Below are 21942 nucleotides of genomic sequence, written 5' to 3' on the forward strand. Positions count from 1 at the left end.
CGTGGCGCAAGCCATCTCACCCCAAGAGTCTGGCTCCTCTACCATGGGCTGGCACGTAGATTGCTGAAACATGAGCTTTGTTTTTTCCCCCTTGGTGATGATTGTTGAAACATACTGTTTATGGATCAGTAGATGAACTAATCAGTGCAGCTGATTACTCAGCAAAGACACTCCCGTTTCAGTCTTTCAAATTTGTTTTCTTTTACTTCCTTTTTGCAGCTGTAACATCAGACGCTGACTGCAGAAACAGGGCCGTATGCGAGCAACGGAGCTCCTTTTCAGTCCATTGCCGTCCGCAACGGAGCTCCTTTTCAGTCCATTGCCGTCCAGGTCAATCGGTGACAGCAACATAGGCTCGTAGACTGATCGCATTCGGCCATCAACGCCTGTCAATTCGTCAGATTTTTGGAGAAAACGGTTGTAGATGTTAAATTATGATGGTTGTTTTTTTTAAAATAAATTTTCAAGTTTTACGCACGTCAAAAATTTGAAAAACTCTTTTCAATCTGTTTATTAGGTTTTAGTTTATTTCAATCACAGTCATTTTCTCAGTCAACTAAAAGTTACTAGAACTCGAAAAAAAAAACATCCCCTTAGATATCTTCTGACTTTTTTTGAAAAAAATAAAAAAAAGGGTCTATCAAAGAGGACCTCAGATGTAGATGGCACTCAAATTAAGCACTCGTGTAGATTTCAAGAAGGGTAAAGCACGCATGAAAATTGCAGGAGCAGAAATGATTCGACGGGCAGCTGAACCGCTCCTGTCAGCGTTTGGAAACCAGTGGCGATTGCATGGATTGCAATGTCACGATTAATCTTCAGAAAATGAAGGTCTGAAAATAACGGCTACTGTCTCTGCACTCACGGCTAGGGACCAGAAAGAAATCTGCTTGATGGCGTGGGACTGTGGGGTAAGTTTATGCAGCTAGTGCTAAGTCGCTGCCTGTCTTCTGACTAAATAAATATGTTGTCTCTTTCATCCATTTCGGGCCGGGACCGACACAAAAGATGCGGATGCATGACATCTTCGTGAATGGTTTATCAAAATTAGATCTAATAGCTTACACAGATACAGATTCTTACAGTATGAGAATTTCAGTCCATCTGTTCGTGTTCCTGTTATATTTAGAAATTAAATTAAATTTAAAAGTACATTTTTATCCAACAATAAATACATAGGCTATTTTATTTGCGAACAAATACATAGATTAACTAGTTGCACTAACCTGAATGCTTTTCGGCAAATTATTCTGGCAATGTTTAGGTTATTTCTTCTTCTTGCTGTATTTTTTTGAGAGCGACAGTACTATGGTTGTTCTTGGACCTGCCTTGAGCTTTCAGAACATCGATCCTAGGCTCCTAGCATAGCTAGTTTTTTTTCGAATAAAAAAACGCATGAACGAATCTGTTTCAAATTTACGTAAAACGCACTGAACTTGCACCATCGCGATCGGTCATAAATTAATTTGTTTCAATTTTGACAAGTGACCAAATTAACAGAGTAAAAGTTGACGGCACTGTATCGACAAGGCCGGTCTTGACCTATCGAAGGCGCTGGGGAAACAAAAGTGGAGGCCTCAGCTAAACATGAATATAAAGTGAATGCTTAGTGCAGTTATAGGTACATAATAATGACAATTTTATTGGTGACTACTTCGAGCATTATTTAAAAACTTCAGATTTCTTGAGCTTAGTTTGGATGTACTTTTGAACACTCGGACCGCCTTATATCTATTTTTTGATGAAATATTTGCCATGTCAAAGATAGCTAAAAGATAATTAACTTCGAAATCATTCTCATCTAATAGAATTTCATCTGTCATTAATTCCATAGAAGTTTTCAGATTTACCTCTTAGGAAGCACAAGGATTAGGCGGCATCATTGTTTCAGGAAGAGAATGTCCGAACGGGATGACAATTATAGGGATAGCTCCAACACTCGAAATGAAGGAAAGCAAGTTACATAGTTTTTTTTTACTACACGACCTTAGTTAGTCGGGATAGTTAATGGTTTAATGTTGTATACTTGTGACTAGGCTTTGAGAGTTGTCGATTAGTCATATTGTCTTAATATTTAGATCCTGTTTAATAGAGTTTTAGCTCTGAGATCTATGCAATATTTAAATTTATAAGATAAAATAAAGTGATTTAAATATATATTTTCAGTGTAAAATAAAAATAAGATGTGTAAACACATATCTCAATCTATCTACAGTTCTAACTCTATAAATTTGAACTAACCTTAAAACTCTACCAAACAAACCTAATTGATAATTAACCTATATATATATATATATATATAGGAAAACTAGTATGTACTCCTGGGTGTATGTACTCCCACCTCTCATATACCACTTTTACACGTGTGTTATACTTCTTTATCACTTTAAATATACTTCATTAGTAATTATAAGATACTACAATACAAATCCCACGAATTTTTTTATGAAATTCCATGATTTTTATCATAATTTGCGTATATACTTCTTTTATGTATAAAAAAGAGTATATAGCAAAAATGAAAGGCTAACATTGAATTTTTTTCTTACAACTCATATTGGAGTATCTTAGAATTAGTATTAGAGTATACTAAAAATGATAAAAGAGTATAAAGTGTTTGTTTAGGTGGTATATTGCATGTGGAAGTACATACTCCTAACTCCTAGGAGTATAGAATAGGTGTCCTATATATATATATATATATATATATATATATATATATATATATATATATATATATATATATATATATATATAGGAAAACTAGTATGTACTCCTGGGTGTATGTACTCCCACCTCTCATATACCACTTTTACACGTGTGTTATACTTCTTTATCACTTTAAATATACTTCATTAGTAATTATAAGATACCACAATACAAATTCCATGAAAATTTTTATGAAATTCCATGATTTTTATCATAATTTGCGTATATACTTCTTTTATGTATAAAAAAGAGTATATAGCAAAAATGAAAGGCTAACATTGAATTTTTTTTCATACAACTCATATTGGAGTATCTTAGAATTAGTATTAGAGTATACTAAAAATGATAAAAAAGTATAAAGTGTTTGTTTAGATGGTATATTGCATGTGGGAGTACATACTCCTAGGAGTATAGAATAGGTGTCATATATATATATATATATATATATATATATATATATATATACCTACTTCACGTAGGTTTTGACTTGACTGGGAGCCCTAACTTTTGAGGGGCCAGGGAGGTCGCCCCTCTGCCCTCACCCAGGGCCGGCCCCGTGTATCGGTTGGCCAACAACCGTGCGTGGATTCATCTACCTCGCTCACCTATGAAGTCGCATCGCATGCGTGTAAATACACTTCATCTGAAACAACGTTTGTAATGCAGCACAATACTAGCACAGGGTTGCTTTGCGACAGAGATGACCGCTCTAGATTAAATGCAGTCCTCGATTAGTTGGGCGATTAGACCTTCTCGTCCCTAATGCGTTTGATCCAGTCCTAACTGATGCGCCCTTAACAACACGCAAGCAATAAAAATACTTGGCAAATCAAGCAATCAAATGGATCGATCTAAGAGAGAATTAATTATGTGATAATTAACTTAGCTGCCCGTTGTTACACAACGAGTTCAGTACTAGTTTAGTTGTGTTAGAGTGGACTTGTCAGCGTAATCCAAGGTTGGAGCACCAGCATGGAATTAAATAAGGGCCATATGTTTTTGTCAAGTGAACGAGAGCATTGATTAGTGTCTTGTTCAAGGGTCCTTGTGGTGTCTCCTCCACGCATGTCGGCATGTCCTTGATGGCCCTCACATGGGGCAATCTATGGCAAACAGCAAAGGAAAATGCAAGCGGTTTCTGTAGCTCCTTTCCAGGCCCACACTCACTGCTAGGCTGCTAGATCAACCTAATAGCTTAATTTCTGTTATTTATGTATGCATGCATTAAGCCATCAGTCATGGATTCTTACTCTGTACTTGCCAAAATTGTTGTGATATATATATATACACACACATACATCCAGTGAGTTAAATAGGGATTTTTATTAGTTGGTTTTTCAGTTTCAGAATGAATGTTTTTCTATTTTGAAATAGAGATCTTGTTACTGTTTTCTGTTTTTCTGTTTTATGTGTGATTTCTGATTTTGTAAAAAGGATTTTCTTATTACGGGTTGATTTGACGAGATTGAATTGGCTGACGTGTTAAATACTTATTTAAGGTGCAGATATATGTGAGTAGATATATCTGCCTGTCCTCAGATGGCACCATGTTTTAAAAAAAAATGGTTTTGGAGAAACTGAGGATATTATGAAGAGGAATTGTGAAGAGGAATCGAAGGACGAAGGATTAGAATGACACTTCTGTCAGGAAGTGCTCCAGGTTGTGAATAATGAAAAAGTAGGAGGTTACTAGGTTTCGCTAAGGACACTGTGGCCAACATGAAAATGATTCGAAATCACGTCCCAAATATATACTTATCCACTAGTATTTGTTTAATCAGCGCACCTTAAACTCTGCTGTCCTGTTCTTGGTAGCAGCACTAGTCCTCTCCTAGGAACCGGTAAACAAACGACCCTATTGTCGACTCACTAGCCAGGGAGTCAGGGAAATTCCACGACTTTGTGCGCATGCACCCTCTATTCAGCCATGCATTTACGTTGGAATTTATACCAAAAGTTAGATAAAAAATAAAATAGGTAAGAGAATTAACGGATGGATAAAATAGATAAACAGTCAAGATAAAAGATACCTACGTATCACATTGCGAAATTGCATTTCCGGACTACACAAGAATATCATTAACAAGAGGCTTGCATGCATGGTCATGGCCTCATGGACTATGCAATGCAGTTTGCATAACTCACTTTCTTTTCTTTTCTTTTCGTTTTTTTTCTAGAGAACTTCATTCAATTTCCTGCATCTCTGAACTTTAAGTTTCTGAAAAAGGGTCAATACTAGCATGAACATGACTCGCAAAGCATAGAACAAATGGTTTTTTCTCCAAACATGAGATAAAAAGAACGTATCATGTCCGAACTGTAAATTACTGACCAAGCAGGCAATAAGTTCCAGGAAGCAAAAAATAGTCCATACACACTACATAGCCATGCTATGATCATTACATTATTTTTTAAATTTACACACTGTTACAAACTTAATTCACCATAATACTTTGATAAGCTCCTCTTGAGATTTTAACATTACTCCATGAAAAGACAAGGCACACTGTTAAACATGCAGAGCAATTAAACTCCAGTTCTCCAAGCAACAACAACATGCATGCATGACGCACAAGGACCATGAGGTTACTGGAAGTATTACACCCTCTATGCTGCCGCTGTTGGCGCTGCAGCGGTGGACCCATGGCCGCCGACGGACGCCAGCGCGCTCCTCACCGTCATGGCGACGCGGCAGCTCTTGAACGCCCTGAAGCTCTCGTGCCGCACGCTGAAGCACGTCGGCGGCTCCTGCTCGTCCTCGCTGTCGTCCCCGGCTGAGAACGCGTGCACCCGGCTTCTCATCGACGAGCAGGCGGGCGACTGAAACGACGCCGACGACCACGACGAGGAGGAGGAGCAGGAGGACGAGGCGGGCGCCGAGCTCGACGACCTGGATCGCCTGTGCAGGATGATCTTGGGCAGGATGGCGCTGAAGATGCTGGGCTTGGATTGCTTCTTGCTGGTGGCGGCCGCCGCCTTGTGGGTGGTCTGCTGCTTGGTGGTGTAGTAGGACGGCGGCGGCGTGAGGGGCGGCAGGGTGGCCGTGGAGATGGCGTTCTTGGGCGTTCCCGGTTGCGACTCCCATAGGAAGGGCACGGACCCCGCCGAGGCGACGCCGTAGTACACCCGGAAGGACGGCGCGGCGAGGGAGCTCTCCCTGGAGAGCAACTTGGAGAAGACCTTGCTCCCTTGCTTCAGCTGGAGAGGCTCCTCCTTGCTGATGATTGCTGCCATGGATGTGGATGCAGAGAGAGAAAGAGAGATGCAAGCAGAGAAAAGAGAACACTGGGGTCAGGGCGTGCAGCAAGTCTGCAAGTGGCTTTTATGCACCTCCAGTCCTCCACAATCGACAGAGCACATGGATATTACTCCTATAACGGACCTTTTTTGGTTATTTTTAACAGCACATTATCGGCATGCTTTAACTGTTCACTGTTCAGATCCCAGGAAAGAAGAGCTGACCTTTGCCTTTATTTAGACCAGCGAGAATTTACTGCCGGAAATTACATACCTGTAGTACTACAAAGAGGGTGGAACTAGAATCAGCAAAGGTAGTTGTTACACTCTAAAATTTCAATTTTGGAATGTGAACATTTTCAAATAATAGAATAGCATTTTATTATTTATTTAAAAGAATTTCCTAATTTTTGGTATTTTAAAAAGAGTTTATTTTCAGTAATAAAATATTTTATTTAGGTTCAAAGCTTTCCAAAATGCCTCTTTTAAATTTTTTATTCTATTTGAGTGTATTTGCTATTTATTTGAATTTTATTTTATGCTTTTATTATTTTTAAAAATGCTTTAATTCCTAAAACCCGAAAATCCTCTTGGGTCGAATCTTAACCAAACCCTAACCCAAATCCTAGTCTAAAACTAGCCTAACTCTTCACCCCTCACCTGGGCCGAGGCCCATTTTTTCGTTCTTGGGTTGAGCCAGTTGAAGCCCAGCCTCTCTCCCGGTCCACACTCTCTCCCACCTCTCTCTGTCGTGTCGGAAACACTCGTCATCCCCTTCCTCCCGCCTCTCCCTAATCGCCACCGAGCATGATCTCCGCGCGCCCCTCACGTCGCCCACCCTCTCCTCTCTATTTAGGTCGGCTCCGCGCATAGCCTTACGGTTTCGCACCCCATCCCGCCGCCCTCAATGTCCCTCCAAACCCGAAGCGCCGCCACAACGGTCGTCTCCTCCGGTCACCACCGAGCTTCGTCGCGTCGCCTTGTCGCTGGGCCTCTAGCCAAGCCGAGGCCACCTTCGGCTTCACCGAGGCTGTGCGGTACTGAGGTATCCTCCCTCTCCCAACAACCCCGGCCGCCGAGGCGCCATCCTGCTCATCTCCGATGTCTGCGCTGCCACACTCGAGCCGCGCCGCCACACTCAATCTCCACCCATGGTGAGCCCCGTGTCGTGACCTCTTGCCTAGAGCACCGCACTGCCGCTAGGAACATGCTTGCGACCTCGCCTTAGGCCCTCATCCACCACAACAACGTCGAGATGAGCGTCTTCACCGGTGGCTGCATCTCGTGATCACCCCGCCTTGACGCCACCTCCGTTAGAGTCGAGCCCACTTGTGGTGCCCTCACATCAGCGTAGTGCCATGAAGTCACCCCAATGTCTCTCTTGTGCCCCGCATCTCCACTACTGCTGACCTCAGCTCGCTGCGATTCTCACTGAGCCAAGAAGCCCCACGGTCCCACCACGGCGCGTGACCTCTCCTGCGCTGCTCCCGAGCACCTAATCGCCGGTGAAGCCGAGAGCCCACTGCCGGCTATCGCCGTGCTCCCGTGCTCTCTGATGGTATGCGTAAGATTTACAAAAAACCCCTCCCTTTATCTTTTAATTCTATCTTTATTTCCTGTTTAGGAATTTTACATGTTAGCCCCTACTATCTATGGTTAATTCTGCTTCAGATCTCGTAATTCAAATATAGTTCATCTTTTCAAATCTTGTTCAGCGAATTTCATCTAAATTCCAAACCACTTTGTAAATTCATCTAAATTCAGCAAGTTTCTAATGAATGATCCTTGTTCAGGTTTGACGTGTAGGACCATATAGTTTCTAATATTATTTTAATAAGTTGGATGCATATCATATGACTTAGATGTGCAGAGATCACATATTATTGCACATAGGATATGAATTCAATATATGGTCTCATATGTTAATATTCTCGGACATCTTTGTACGTCCTTCTCCGATAAAACCCTAGTTTTCATCGTCTTCATGTTAAATCTAGTCAACCCAGTTCTTTCTTCATTGAAAGCCACAATTCTGTGTTCTTTCCTCTTTTGATTTGCAAATTAGGTTTCTTTTGTATTTATTTAGTTTTGCTGTTATTAGCATGTTTTTACGAGTATAGTACGACGTGTCCAGAAGATCCAATGTTCTGCAAAGTCAAGGCCTCGGGATATTTCAAGAACTAATTTATGAAGATCACTAAGCAACATCCAGGCAAGTGTCCTTGATCACATTGACCCTATTGTAGGAAAGTGTGTCTTTTACTTTTAGTTGCATACTTATCAATATGAATCCTATTGCTAGGGTTTACTAGATACTTCCATGATTATCCTTGTCTCTTGTATTGTAGTTTGGGTGTAAGGGTAGAAATTCTTAGTCTATCGAGTCGTGTGGTTTAAATGTTAATATGTTAAATATTCTATGTAATATGAACCGATTTGGATAGTCTTTTCTAGCAACATGGATCATAGGGATCTAGGAAGGTTGGTTTGGTTGGTATTGCTGTTGTGTGCGCATTGGGTGATGTGCGAGTATGTGCTTTAGATCCTAATGACCGGTTTATGGATATTGACCTAACACAACAGCGTGACCACGAGGCTTATATGGGTACGGCCTGACCAATTAATTAGATGTCCTCCTTATTCCGTATGCACCAGTTGGCTATTGAGTGACACAAGAGGGAGCCTCTACAGTGGATGAAATCCTTATTAGCAGTGAAACCTTAGTGGGTGTACAAAGATTTAGAGGCGCTTTGTAAATGCCTTATAGTGAGACCCTAGTTCTATACCTCGAAAGGGTGAAGCAACACGGGAATCACAACTTGTGAGTAAAGTGTACAACCTCTACAGAGTGTAAAACTGATATATCAGCCGCGCTCACGGTCAAGAGCAGGTATGGATTTCTTCATAATTAGTGGGGTCCTGGATGGTTGGTAACCCGATGAGTTGGTAGCCGGATATGGAATATCTGGTGAGTTTTGGTAGTCGGATAGAATCCGATGAGCTGTATGTTGTGAAGTCTTGCTGTCACACATAGTAAATAAGATTGCTAAGCCTTTTTGAGTTCTAGGATATAATGATATAGATGCAGTTAACTTGAGTCAAACTTTTTTTGTCTTAAGCTCTCATGTCATACTTTCTCACACTTATAGAGTACGATATGTACTTACATTTGCTATTTTCAATAATAAATATTGCTTAGTTGAAGAAGACTGCATGGAGATCAATGAAGCTGAAGACTACTAGGAAGATGAAGCGTCCTAGATCGCATTGCCCCCAGTCGATTGCCTGTGGTGTGCCTTGAAACTTTCATTGGAGTTTTCTATTGTTCTTTCGCTGCTATTTGAAACTCTGGTATTTATTTTAATAAAGTTATTTTTATGCGATATAGTACTATTTATCACTAATAACGTCATTACATATATGATGAAATTGATTATGGCATACTTATGGAATGCTTATGATTTTTTTTAAAAAAACTAGGTGTGACAATAGTACAATATAATAACTCTGCTGCTAGTACAGACTTACCTGAAAAAATTACTAACAGGGGTGACAACAACCATGACATTGCAATATATTCAGATTGACAATCATGGTTTGAAAAATTATTGAAAACCACTCAGTATTCATGAATATTGGCCAATTCGGTCTGCATCGTATTTTGAAATCGACCGGTTTTCGAATTCAAATTCAAAAAATTAGTTAATAAATAAATAAATCATAAAAAATCTAAAAATACTAGAGAAAATTCTAAGGCCCTGTGTCATTTTTTCTTTCAAAAATACTATCGTTTGCATCATATTTCATGGAGAGGAAGTTTGAAGAAAAAAAAAGAAATGCTAAAATAGGTCGTATGAACATGATGATTTGGCGCATCACGTTAAGAAAAGCCTTAACATGCAAACACATTTTTTTTATGTAGGACATATCTTAAGAGGATCTTTAAAATTAGTTTCACTTCATTTAGAGTTTTATTAATTTCTATATAATTTTTACAAAGTTCATAAGCATAAAGTAAACCTGTTAAGAAACAACAATGTAATTAACTTTCATGTTTACCATTATTTTTTCCTACATAAAGCATAGTATAAGTAAACTAATAAAAAGTGGTTTCACTAATTTTGGATATGTGATGGGTTAGTTATGAATTAATCTAGTTGCAAAACATTTACTCAAAAATGCATATTAAAATAAATATTTAGGAGTTCATGTATTTTAAAAAGACATATGATCATGTAGGAAGACTAAAAAAATTAGTTTCATAATTTTTGGATTAGCAAAGAATTAACTATGCATTTAACTAGATTTAGCAATTACATTTTCTCATAGAAAATATAGAACTTTTTATGAGTATAGAACTTTTTTACAAGGAAACCAACAAAAAAAATTCATTTGATTTGAAGCTCAGATGAATTTAGTTATCGATTTTACAATATTGAGCTATTTTTTTGGTTTTTCTTCAACTTGAGCGGTTTTCGATAATATTCGAGTGGTTTTCGATCACAAACGAAATGCGGGAAATACGGTTGGTTTTTTATAGAATTCAAGCGATTTTCGGTTTAAATCGAGCGGTTACCAAATCGTCGATTCGATCAGTTTTTCTTCCAATTTACAAATTTGACTGAGTAAATTTGATCAAATTCTCACTGAATTTTGAGCGGTTTTCGCAATATTCGTGAATTTCAGAAAATCGTTGGGTAGCGATTTTGGTATCTCAAACGATTTTGTTAACCCTGCTGACAATCCCATCATTTTCTCTCTCTATATTCCTAAGCTTCATTTGTAAAAGAAAAGCATGTGTACTTGTATATAAATCATTTCGGTAGCATTTAAATAGTGAAATACTTCACTTATAACCATTCATAACCAGATATTTAACTCATCGAACATCAAATCCTAGGTTATATGTACGTGATTAGAGGTGTCAATAAGTGAATCTTATGATATCCTCTGATCTTTTTAGTTTATTTGTTTGTATAAATGATCTATTAATTTGATTTATTCAAGTTTTGAGGTTTTCAATTTTCAATGGTTCTTGCTAGCTACTTCTACTCTGTCATATAGTAGCTACTGTAGTACCATGCATCATGTATCGTTATCCCCATCCGCTGCTCGCATTAACTACACATCTGCATCGTCCGAGCGTTTACGTGCAGATGAGAAAACCATAGATATATATCTTCTTTTATATATGATGAGTAATTGATAATATCTAAATTAAGTTTGGTTTGTACGAGCTTATTTATGCATGATTTTTTATGGTGACTAATCAAAGTTGGAGAGTGTCGGAGAGTGAACTCCTGTCGCAGGGATCCCGAGAGACCCCTTTTTAGAGATTCGGCCGGGGGGATGATCCTGGAAAAGCTTGTGCGGGAAATAATCGGGAACAGAAATAAATGCGATGGCTGGTGGGAGACGATCACCCTAATGCAAGGAAAAGTGGGTACGCCGGGTTTTAGACAGGTTCGGGCCGCACGGAGGCGTAACACCCTACTCCTGTATGAGCGCTATATTTATCCTTGAAGGGGATTCTTCAAGGATATATCTGGTTCTAAGGGGAGAACTGTTTACAAAGAGCTTGAAGCTCTTATGTTCTAACTTAACTTGAGCTGGTTCGAGTGTCCGTCGATCTATCTTTGGCCTGGTTCGTCGGAGATTGTTGGTCGTCTGGTGGTCGGGGGCCTTTTCTCTCTGCTTTTAGTGTTCTCCATCCTTTCCTTTTATAGGCGCGCCGACCTCAACATATCCTGAATGGGAAAGAGGGGACGCGAATGCCAAGGTGCCACGGAGAAAGGCGTAATCATTTCATTTTGGCGAAGTGACAGGGGCGGTGGAGAAATGCGGCGCGCATTCGACCACCAGCCGCTGCGGAAGCCTCGGGGCGCCCTAAAAGGGGCCCACCGGTCAGCCTCAGAGGTGCCCAGTGCGCCCACCCTGTCTTGTTCTTCTGCCAGGGCAGGGTGGCAGGCGGAGGGCTTCGATTCTGGCAACGTTATCCCGAGGCACCTGGATGAAACGGGACGGGACCCGTGCATTTAATTGACCCACGGCCCCCTGCTAGTGCATGGCAGGGTCTGACACTGGGGAGTGGGCAGCTGAGAATGTCAGGATGTCAGGATGTCAGACCGCGCGTGCCTATTAAATGCGGCATTGGGCCTTTGACTGGATGACACCCTGACGACGGGACCCTTCGGGTCGTTGAATGATCTTGCGCGAACCTTCGGGGCACCGAGTCCTCGGGGGCTGCCACGTGCAGCCCCGAGCACTCTCTCCCGAGCACTTCGGTGGGACCTTCGGGGCACCGAGTCCTCGGGGGCTGCCACGTGCAGCCCCGAGCACTCTCTCCCGAGCACTTCGGTGGGACCTTCGGGGCACCGAGTCCTCGGAGGCTGCCACGTGCAGCCCCGAGCACTCTCTCCCGAGCACTTCGGTGGGACCTTCGGGGCACCGAGTCCTCGGGGGCTGCCACGTGCAGCCCCGAGCACTATCTCCCGAGCACTTCGGTGGGACCTTCGGGGCACCGAGTCCTCGGGGGCTGCCACGTGCAGCCCCGAGCACTCTCTCCCGAGTACTTCGGTGGGACCTTCGGGGCACCGAGTCCTCGGGGGTTGCCACGTGCAGCCCCGAGCACTCTCTCCCGAGCACTTCGGTGGGACCTTCGGGGCACCGAGTCCTCGGGGGCTGCCACGTGCAGCCCCGAGCACTCTCTCCCGAGCACTTCGGTGGGACCTTGGGGGCACCGAGTCCTCGGGGGCTGCCACGTGCAGCCCCGAGCACTCTCTCCCGAGCACTTCCTTTTCGGTATTTGGGCTCTGCGGATCATCGGGGAACTAGGGTGCTTGGGAACCAGAAGCGGCGGCCCCGAGCACCTTCTCCCGGGACTTAGCTTCTACCTACCTTGCAGGGTGGTGACATGTGGTGGATGGCCGGCCTGGCCTCGGGACTTAGGGACCCCTGGTTCTAAATACACCGACAGTAGCCCCCGGGCCCGTTGGTAGCCGATGGGACGGAGACTGCGAATGGGCCCTTCGTCGCGACCGAGGCCAAGGCTGACGCGGACGCCATGTGGCAAGCTTTCGAGAGGTGGCCCTTGCGGACTTAGACCTCAAGTACGTTCCAACGGGAAAATGAGTGGACGCGTGTCCACACAACTTCCGAAGGGCATGATAACCATACGGGCGGCACGCGCGGTCGCCGCGCAGATCGAGGAAAATACGCCTGGCAACCGCTGACATCGCGCGATCGGCGTGAGATTCGCCTGACAGTTGCGTCGATCGAGGCGACGCTTCGCCGAGCGAACCGTCTGGGGCGGCAGTTTTTGAATTTTGAGCTATAAAAAGGGGGAATGGATCGGACCGTTCCCTTTTTTTACGCTCTCTCGCACTTGCGCTCCTGCCTTCTTTGTGCTCCGAAGCCCTCAGGAAACTCCCAGGCGATCGGAGCGTTCTCCCTTCTCTCTCTCTTCACCACCAAAAAACACCCTCTATCCGGACGAGATGACGAGGGTTGGAGGAGGTCACCGGGACAAGACTTCGGACAGCATCTTGCCGGAGTCTCGTCTGAGGAACGCGGAGGCGGCGGATAAGATTAGGAAGCTGTTGGTACCGGAGGGTCAGGAAGGTGCCGTGGTGGTGAGGCCGGCGACTCTGACGCCGGCGACAACCGTCCCTGGGCGGACCGTCCTCTTAACTTCTTTCGTGGCGGCAGGGCTAGTGCCGCCGTTCTCCGCCTTCTTTCTGCAAGTGCTGGAGACGTACGGCATTCAAATGGTGCACCTAAGCCCCAATTCCGTCGTGGCGTTGGCGGTCTTCGCGCATCTCTGCGAAATGTTCGTGGGGGTGATGCCGTCGGCGACGCTGCTTCGCCACTTCTTCGTCCTTCGGCCGGTGGGGAAGAAGAGGGGGCACTCCACGGCGGACGTCGCGGGGTGCTGCAACCTTCGGCTCCGGGAAGGCCTGGGGGACCATTATATTCCCCAGGTGATGCGCAGCAAGTGGGAGGAATGGCGACGGGACTGGTTCTTCGTCGACATCGACCCCCACGAGCGCCTTGAATTGCCAGAGAAGGCGGCGGAACCTCGGCGATCGACGTGGGAGGCGCCGCCACCAGAAGATGCGAGACTGAAGCCGGTGCTGGAGCGCATCTTGGAACTGCGCGAGGGCGGGCTGACCTCAGTCATGGTGGTTGTGGACTTTCTGCGTCGTCGGTTGGCACCCTTGCGAGAGCGGGCCCGACCAAGCTGGTTCTACACCGGGCCGGAGGACATCACCAGGACCCAGATTGGCGCGAGCTGGGATCTGGGGCAGGCGGAGCTGCGAGGGATGACCCGAGTGATCACCGGGACGGAGGACATGAGCCGGGCGGAGCTCCCGTGGCCGGAGATGGCGCTCTGCGCCAATCCCAACCGGGTGGCCATCATGGCGGGGCTGCCGGAGTTCGATGCCCAGGGGCCCGTGGACCGGCCACGAAGCCGGAGTCCCGAGGCCTCCGACCTCCCCGGGCTGGAGGAACTTCTTGGCGAGGAGGTCGCTGGTAGCTCGGTGCGGGCTGGTGACGGGGCCGCCGCAAGCAGCAGTCGCCGTGCCGGAGAGGAGGGCGCCACTGAAGTCGTTGGGGAGTTGGCGCCGGGAGACCGGGGAAAGCGTCCCCGGGCCTTGATCCTAGTGCCAGACTCTCCGCCGTCGCCGACGGCAGCGGCGGCATTTCCGGTGCTGGAGCCGCGCCTGGTGCGGATGGGGCCTGCGCCGGCGCCCGCGACCAGCACGGCGGAGACCGAGACCCGTGCGGCGGCACCCGAGGCCCGCACGACGGCGCCCGTGGCCCGTGCAGCGGCTCAGCCGAGCCCCCAGCGGAAGAGGCGGCGGGAGGGGTCCGGACCGACGGCGCCGGACCCGGACATCAGGCTCCCAGCGGCCAAATGGCGGTATCGGTGAGTCTTCTTTCTTGCTTTTCCATGGGTATTTCCGGCCCGAACTAAGTTTTGACGATTTTCACTTGTCTCCCGTAGGCCGGCCGCAGGCGTTGCTGCGACGGAGAGAGAACAGGCGCCGGGGCCAGAGCCGAGCCCGCCCGCTGCGCCAACGGAGGCCGGCATAGGAACGGCGGAGGCGCCAATTGACGTGGCGGCCTCAGGGAGAGAGGCGGAGGCAGCGACCACGAGAAGGGCGCCGGCGGAACCTGCCCCGGGCGCGGAGAGCCCGGGGCGGATAACGGTGGAGGCGGATGTTCTGCCGGGGCCGGTGGACAGGGCGGCCGATGCGGGAACGCGGCCGCCGTCCGAGACCTTGGCTCCGGCGGAGCCTACCCCGGGTAGGCAGAGCCCGGGGCGGATGGCGGTGCAAGGCCCTGCGGAGAGCTCGGCCCCCCTGGAGGCACTCTGCGGAGAAGCCTGGGCCCCACCGGTGCCCGGTCAGCCCGCCGATCTTTTCCTGGCCGCCATTGAAGGCGTTCAAGTAGCGGTTGGGCGGCTGGGCGCAGTGGTGAACGCCAAGGAGGGGGAGCTCGAGGCCGAGCGCGCCCGCCTGGCACTGGAGAAGGCGCAGCTGGCGGGCGCCCAGGAGGAGGCCCGTGCGGCAGCCGCGCGGGAGCAGAAGCTCCTAGAAGATATCCGCGCGGAAGCCGCGCGGGAACGAGAAACTCTGAAGACCGCGCAGGCAGAAGCCGCGCGGGAACGAGAAGACGCTGCCCGCTTGGCCGAGGCGTCGAGGCAGCAAGCTGCCGAGGCCCTTGCCAGGATGGGTCAGGCGCAGGAGAGGGAGCTGGCAGTCGCAGCCCGGGAGCAGGCTGCGGAGGAGCGGCAAGCCGAGCTGACCCGCCGGGAGGGCGCGGCCGAGAAGACGCGCGCCGACCTCCAGCGCTGGGAAGACGACCTCCGGAAGATCAGAGAAGAAATCAAGCGCTGGGAAGAGGAAGTCTCCATCCGGGAAGTAGACAACGAGCTATCGGCGTCTGAACTCGGTGCCCGGGAGGATTCGGTGGTCCAGCAGGAGGATGTGTTGGCCTGGCGGGAGAATGAGCTGAGTCGCCGAGAAGGCGAACTGAGTCGCCGAGAGGGCGAAGCTGCTGCTGCGGCGACCGCCGCGGCTACCAGGGCGGAGGAGAACGCGAAGCACGAGGCGGAACTGGCCGAGCGTGAACGCGCCTTGTCCGAGATGGTGGCCAAGACGAAGCAGGCTACCGCCTCCACCGTGGCTGGCGGTTCTTCTGGTCCGGCAGGGGACCAGGGACTCGAGGCACAGCTGCGGGCCGCCAGGGAGAAGCTCGAGACCGCCTTTGTCTCGCGGGTCAACCTCGAGCATATGCTGGAGGACATACTCCGGCGGATGCGACGGGCCGTGGAGAAGGGTGATCTTGGACGGCTTGTCGACGACAAGAAGGGCGACGGCCCCGCACGACAAGTGTTGGGGCTGCAGCAGGTCTGCGAGCGCCTCGAGACCCTGCCCTGGGCAGTTCAGGAACTTGCCGCCCGGGAGGGACGTGGCTTGGCACGTGCCGTGGCCGAGCACGTCCTGGCCTGTTACCGAAGCAGGGACCCGAACTTCCCATTGGAGCCGGCGCGAGAGGGAGTAGTCGAGGCTGAGGAGGAGGCCGCCTGGGCAGCGGTTAGGAGTACCGCCTCCGTGGTGGCGGCCGGCTTCAGGCGAGAGGTGCCGCCACCGCCAGCCCCCGGGGACGACTCGGAGGATTCAGCCGACGCCTCTGCCGCCGACTAGGCCTTCTGTGCCCTCTTTTCTTTTGTTGTAGATGTAGGAGTGAATATTAGGAGTGAACCCTTAGAAAAACGCCTTGTATATGTCTTGTGAATATAATGGCAGCTTTTCCTTGGGCTCGCAACTCCAATTTCTCTGTGTGTTTGATGTTTCTTTTGGTATTCTGCCTGGAAGTCCCGGGGAGTACTTAGTCGGGCCGTTCCCGACCTTCCCATCCCCGAGAAATGAAGTTGCTCCGATTGCTGACGTTGGCGCGGCCAGCCCTCGAGCTTTCGCGAGTCCGCACTGCCCAGGTTAAGAAACGAAGACACAGACTCCCTTGCCCGGGAGATAGATCGATCCTGCTCGGAACACGCCGTGCCTAATGAACACTTTTTCACTTTGCGACCACTCAGTTAGTAGAAGGGAGACGTGTGCGGGCGAGAATGTGACCAAGAGTCCTCGCGGTCCGGTGGTGCCCGGGCTTGAAACGGGCCGGACCGAGCGCTGACAGCCTGCCCCCGAGACCTGAGCTCCGGACTACCCGAGTAGCTCGAGCGATAGGATTACCCAGGGTACCCGAGGACTCGGTAGTGCTCGGGGTCCATAAAAGCGGACCGAACACCACGACGACCACGAAGGGCTTCGGTCAGACATTATCGCAAGCACGCTACTCTTTTCTGCAAACCGCTCTGTCGTTCTGGGAAAAAGTAGACACGCGGCAGGGTTTTTGCGTGCGAGGAGACCACCTCGCCGAACAGATTAAACCGCGAGAGCCCCCGAGAGCGGCTCGAGGACATAAATTTACTTAAAGCAGACTTATCTGAACATAACCACTCACCGGACAGCTGTCGGCCTTCTGGCTCATCGATCCAGGAGGGATGTGCTTCCGAGCTCGGGTGCCCGGGGACTTGATTCTTTCAACGGAGCGCCCGAGTGCCCAGAGGCATACGAGGCTCCTAAGGTCGGGTGATCTCGACCACCCAAGCCTAAGTGGTAGGACCATCCGAGGACCCTTGGGGCCGACCAGGGACCGGGGCATTGAAGCCCTCGCGGCCGAACTGCTCGTGATTGCCAGCCTGTGACTTAAGAGAGAATATAGAATTTTTTTTTTGTCTGGTGCGCTCTGTTAGTGCGGTACTTGCTATAGACTGCTCTCATTTTTGACCCGAGACCTCTCGAATATCCAAACCGGCGGACAAGAGCGGACAGAGGCATAACCTAGAGGTCCTATGGTTCGGTGGCGTCCGGGTATGACAGACCAGACCGAGCACCGACAGCCCGCTCCGGGGGCCCGAGCTCCGGACTACTCGAGCAGCTCGAGCGATTGGATTACCTAGAGCACCCCGAAACTTGGTAGGGCCCGGGAGCCTGTCACGACACCGAACACCACAGCCTACCATGCTGGACGTAGGCCAGCGGCGACTGCTCGCGTGCATACCGATTCGGGATTCTTTTGTCAGCGGGGAAAAAGAGAGAGAACGAACTTTTTCTCGCACAACCGAGCTCCTCGCCAGACATATTTAAACATACAGAAACCAGAAAAAGTATTTTGATATAGCGATTGATTATTGAAAAACTTAATGTGCAATATTTACAAGGTTGGGTGACATCGACTTACCCCACGGGGCGAAGCCTTCAGACTGCTCGGGCGGGGAGAAGCCCCCGGCCTTACTAACCTGAACCGCGAGCACGACCATCTACTGGTAGAAGCGTCGAAGATGCTCGATGTTCCACGGGTTCGGGAGTGGCTGTCCTTCCTCCGTCGCCAACCTGAAAGAACCTGCCCGGGAGACCGCGATCACGGTGAAGGGACCTTCCCACACAGGGGACAACTTATTCATTCCTTCACGCGACTGGATGCGTCGGAGAACTAGGTCCCCCACCTCGAGAGACCGGGCCCGGACATGGCGCAGATGATAACGCCGCAGACTCTGCTGGTACCGAGCCGCCCGGACAGCAGCACGCCGCCGGCGCTCCTCCAGGTAGTCTACGTCGTCGCGCCTTTGATGCTCCTGCTCACCCTCAGAGTATGCATGTACTCGAGGGGAGCCCAGAGTGAGCTCGGAGGGGAGGACTGCTTCGGCGCCGTAGACGAGGAAGAAAGGAGTCTCCCCGGTAGCGCGGCTTGGCGTAGTCCGATTGGCCCATAGCACGGCTGGCAGCTCGTCCACCCATCCCTTCCCGTGCTTAGCGAGCACGTTATAGGTCCGGGTTTTGAGGCCCTTTAGTATCTCCGCGTTGGCGCGCTCGACCTGCCCGTTACTCCGAGGATGAGCGACGGAAGCGAAGCAGAGCCTGATGCCGAGATCTTCGCAATAGTCCCCGAACAAGGCACTTGTGAACTGGGTGCCGTTGTCGGTGATGATTCGGTTCGGGACGCCAAAGCGGCTAGTGATGCCGCGGATAAACTGGAGCGCCGTATTTTTGGTCACCTTGATGACTGGGACCGCCTCCGGCCACTTGGTGAATTTGTCGATAGCGACATATAGGTATGCATAGCCCCCGACTGCTCGGGGGAATGGACCCAGAATGTCCAAACCCCAGACCGCGAAAGGCCATGACAGGGGAATGGTATGGAGAGCCTGAGCTGGCTGGTGAATCTGCTTTGCATGGAACTGGCATGCCCTGCAGCGCCGAACCAGCTCGGAAGCATCCTGGAGAGCTGTAGGCCAATAGAAACCTTGCCGGAAGGCTTTCCCGACCAGCGTGCGGAACGATGAATGGCCACCGCACTCGCCCTCGTGGACCTCAGCGAGAAGATCGCCGCCTTCTGCCCGAGAGATGCATTTCAGGAGGATACCTCCTGCGCTACGTCGGTAGAGATCCCCATCTACAATGGCATAGCGTTTGGACTGCCGAGCAACCCTTTCGGCAGACGCCTCATCCTCGGGTAGGAACTTTTCTTTCAAGTACCCTCGGATGTCAGACATCCACGAGGCATCTTGAGAACATTCGGCGAGCACAGCGCACTCGTCGGACGGCGGCGCCCTGACGGGGCTTCCCACTGAGGGCACCGTCGGGGTCCCCTGAATTGAGTTCGAGGTTTCCCCTTCATCCTGTTCGGCAGGCAGGACGGAAGGCCGTGCGAGTCTTTCTTCAAAGACTCCGGCAGGGACGCGCGCACGTGATGAGGCCAGGCGAGAGAGCTCGTCGGCCGGAGCATTGTCGCGGCGAGGGATATGCCGCAATTCGAGGCCGTCGAAGCGTCTCTCGAGCTTTCTGACTGCGGCCACGTACGCCGCCATTTGAGGATCCGTGCACTGGTACTCCTTGGACACCTGGTTGACGACCAGTTGGGAATCCCCTTTGATCAGGAGGCGACGAATCCCGAGCCCCACCGCAGCTCGGAGGCCGGCGATGAGACCTTCATACTCCGCCATGTTGTTGGATGCGCGGAATTGCAACTGTACGACGTACCGGAGCTCTTCACCCGTTGGGGAGGTGAGAACCACTCCGGCCCCTGCGCCTTTCAGCGAGAGGGAGCCGTCAAAGTGCATGACCCAGTACCCAGGCGCGTCGTGCCCGGGATAGGCAGAAACCTCTTCTAGGACGACGCAGGGGACGGGCGTCCATTCTGCCAAGAAGTCGGAGAGCGCCTGGCTTTTGATTGCCTGGCGACTGACGAAGTGTAAGTCGAACTCCGCCAGCTCTACTGCCCATTTGACAACGCGCCCGGTGCCTTCCCGGTTCTGGAGAATGGGTCCCAGTGGATAAGTGGTAACCACCGAGACTTTGTGCGCCTGGAAGTAGTGGCGCAGCTTCCGGGAGGCGATGAGCACGACATAGAGCAGCTTCTGAGCTTGGGGATACCTTGTCTTGGCCTCCCGGAGGACCTCGCTGACGAAGTACACCGGTCGCTGTACCCGGCGGGCCCGGATGGTGGCCCCACCCGGGGGGCTGCCACAGCCCCCAGGGTCGGCGGTATGGTCGGGGTTGGCCGGGCACTCGAGCTCGATTCCTTGGCTGGGAAGAGCAGTGTGCTCGGGCTCGACCCCTTGCTCCGGGGGAGCCACGAGGACAGGTGAGTGGTCGGGGGCCTCTGGGAGCTGGGACCCAGCACCCGGCCCTGAACACTCGTCTCGCTCCACCACCAATACTACGCTCACAACCTGAGGAGTGGCTGAAACGTAAAGCAGCAGGGGCTCACCTTGAGAAGGAGCCACCAACACGGGTGGCGAAGTAAGGTACTTCTTTAAGTCGCGGAAGGCCTGCTCGGCCTCCGGCGTTCAGTCAAAATGACCGGATTTCTTCAGAAGCTTGAAGAGGGGGAGCCCTCGCTCCCCGAGCTTGGAGATGAAGCGCCCGAGGGCGGCCATGCAGCCGGCGAGGCGCTGGACTTCCTTGAGTCGAACCGGGGGTTGCATCTGCTCGATGGCCCGGATCTTCTCTGGATTGACCTCGATCCCTCGGCCAGAGACCAAGAAACCAAGGAGCTTGCCCGCCGGCACCCCGAAGACACATTTCTCCGGGTTGAGCTTGAGGTGGGTAGAGCGGAGACTGTTGAAAGTCTCGGCAAGGTCCTCGAGCAGGGTGGCGCGGTCTCGGGTTTTGACCACGAGATCGTCGATGTAAGCCTCGACGTTGCGGCCAACCTGCGAGTTAAGAGTGATACGAATGGCGCGCTGGAAGGATGATCCAGCGTTGCGCAGGCCGAAAGGCATCGACATGTAGCAATAAGTACCCACTGGGGTAGTAAAAGCGGTTTTTTCCTCATCTCCTACGGCCATGCGAATCTGGTGATACCCAGAGTTTGCATCTAGGAAGCATAAAAGATCACATCCCGCAGTTGAATCTATAATTTGATCAATGCGAGGTAAGGGGAAGGGATCTTTAGGACAAGCCTTGTTAAGGTCGGTGTAGTCCACGCACATGCGAAGCTTGCCGTTGGCCTTCGGGACGATGACTGGGTTTGCTAGCCAGTCGGGGTGGAGGACTTCTCGGATAAATCCGGCGTCGAGGAGCTTGCGGACCTGCTCGCGGATAAACTCCTGGCGCTCTGGCGCCTGCCGCCGGACCTTCTGCTTCACCGGGCGGGCGTCCGGACGCACAGCCAAGTGATGCTCGATCACCTCCCTAGGGATCCCGGGCATGTCGGACGGTTGCCAGGCAAACACGTCCACGTTAGCCCGGAGGAAGGCGACGAGCGCGCTTTCCTATTTGCTGCCCAGGTCGCCGCCGATACGGACAACCTGGGTAGCATCTTCGCCCACCTCGACCTCCTTCGTTGGAACAGAGGTGTCGGCGGCGATGCGGGGTCTGGATGAAGAGGGTCCCGGGCCCCCTGAAGAGCCATCAACCTCGGCCT

General features: G+C 50.2%; 1 protein-coding gene across 1 annotated transcript; it reads right to left on the minus strand.

The window, feature by feature from the left end:
- Positions 1-5033: 5033 nt before the first annotated feature.
- LOC133909811 (uncharacterized) lies at positions 5034-6030 on the minus strand. The gene has a single exon (XM_062352360.1). It carries the CDS (start codon positions 5941-5943, stop codon positions 5317-5319), a length of 627 nt encoding a protein of 208 aa, XP_062208344.1. The 5' UTR covers positions 5944-6030; the 3' UTR covers positions 5034-5316.
- Positions 6031-21942: the final 15912 nt, after the last annotated feature.

This window comes from Phragmites australis, chromosome 2 (genome assembly GCF_958298935.1).
Source record: "Phragmites australis chromosome 2, lpPhrAust1.1, whole genome shotgun sequence".
Taxonomy (NCBI): domain Eukaryota; kingdom Viridiplantae; phylum Streptophyta; class Magnoliopsida; order Poales; family Poaceae; genus Phragmites; species Phragmites australis.

Coding starts and splice junctions, on each gene's coding strand:
- LOC133909811 (XM_062352360.1), bottom strand. CDS start 5,943: ATGGCAGCAATCATCAGCAAGGAGGAGCCTCTCCAGCTGAAGCAAGGG.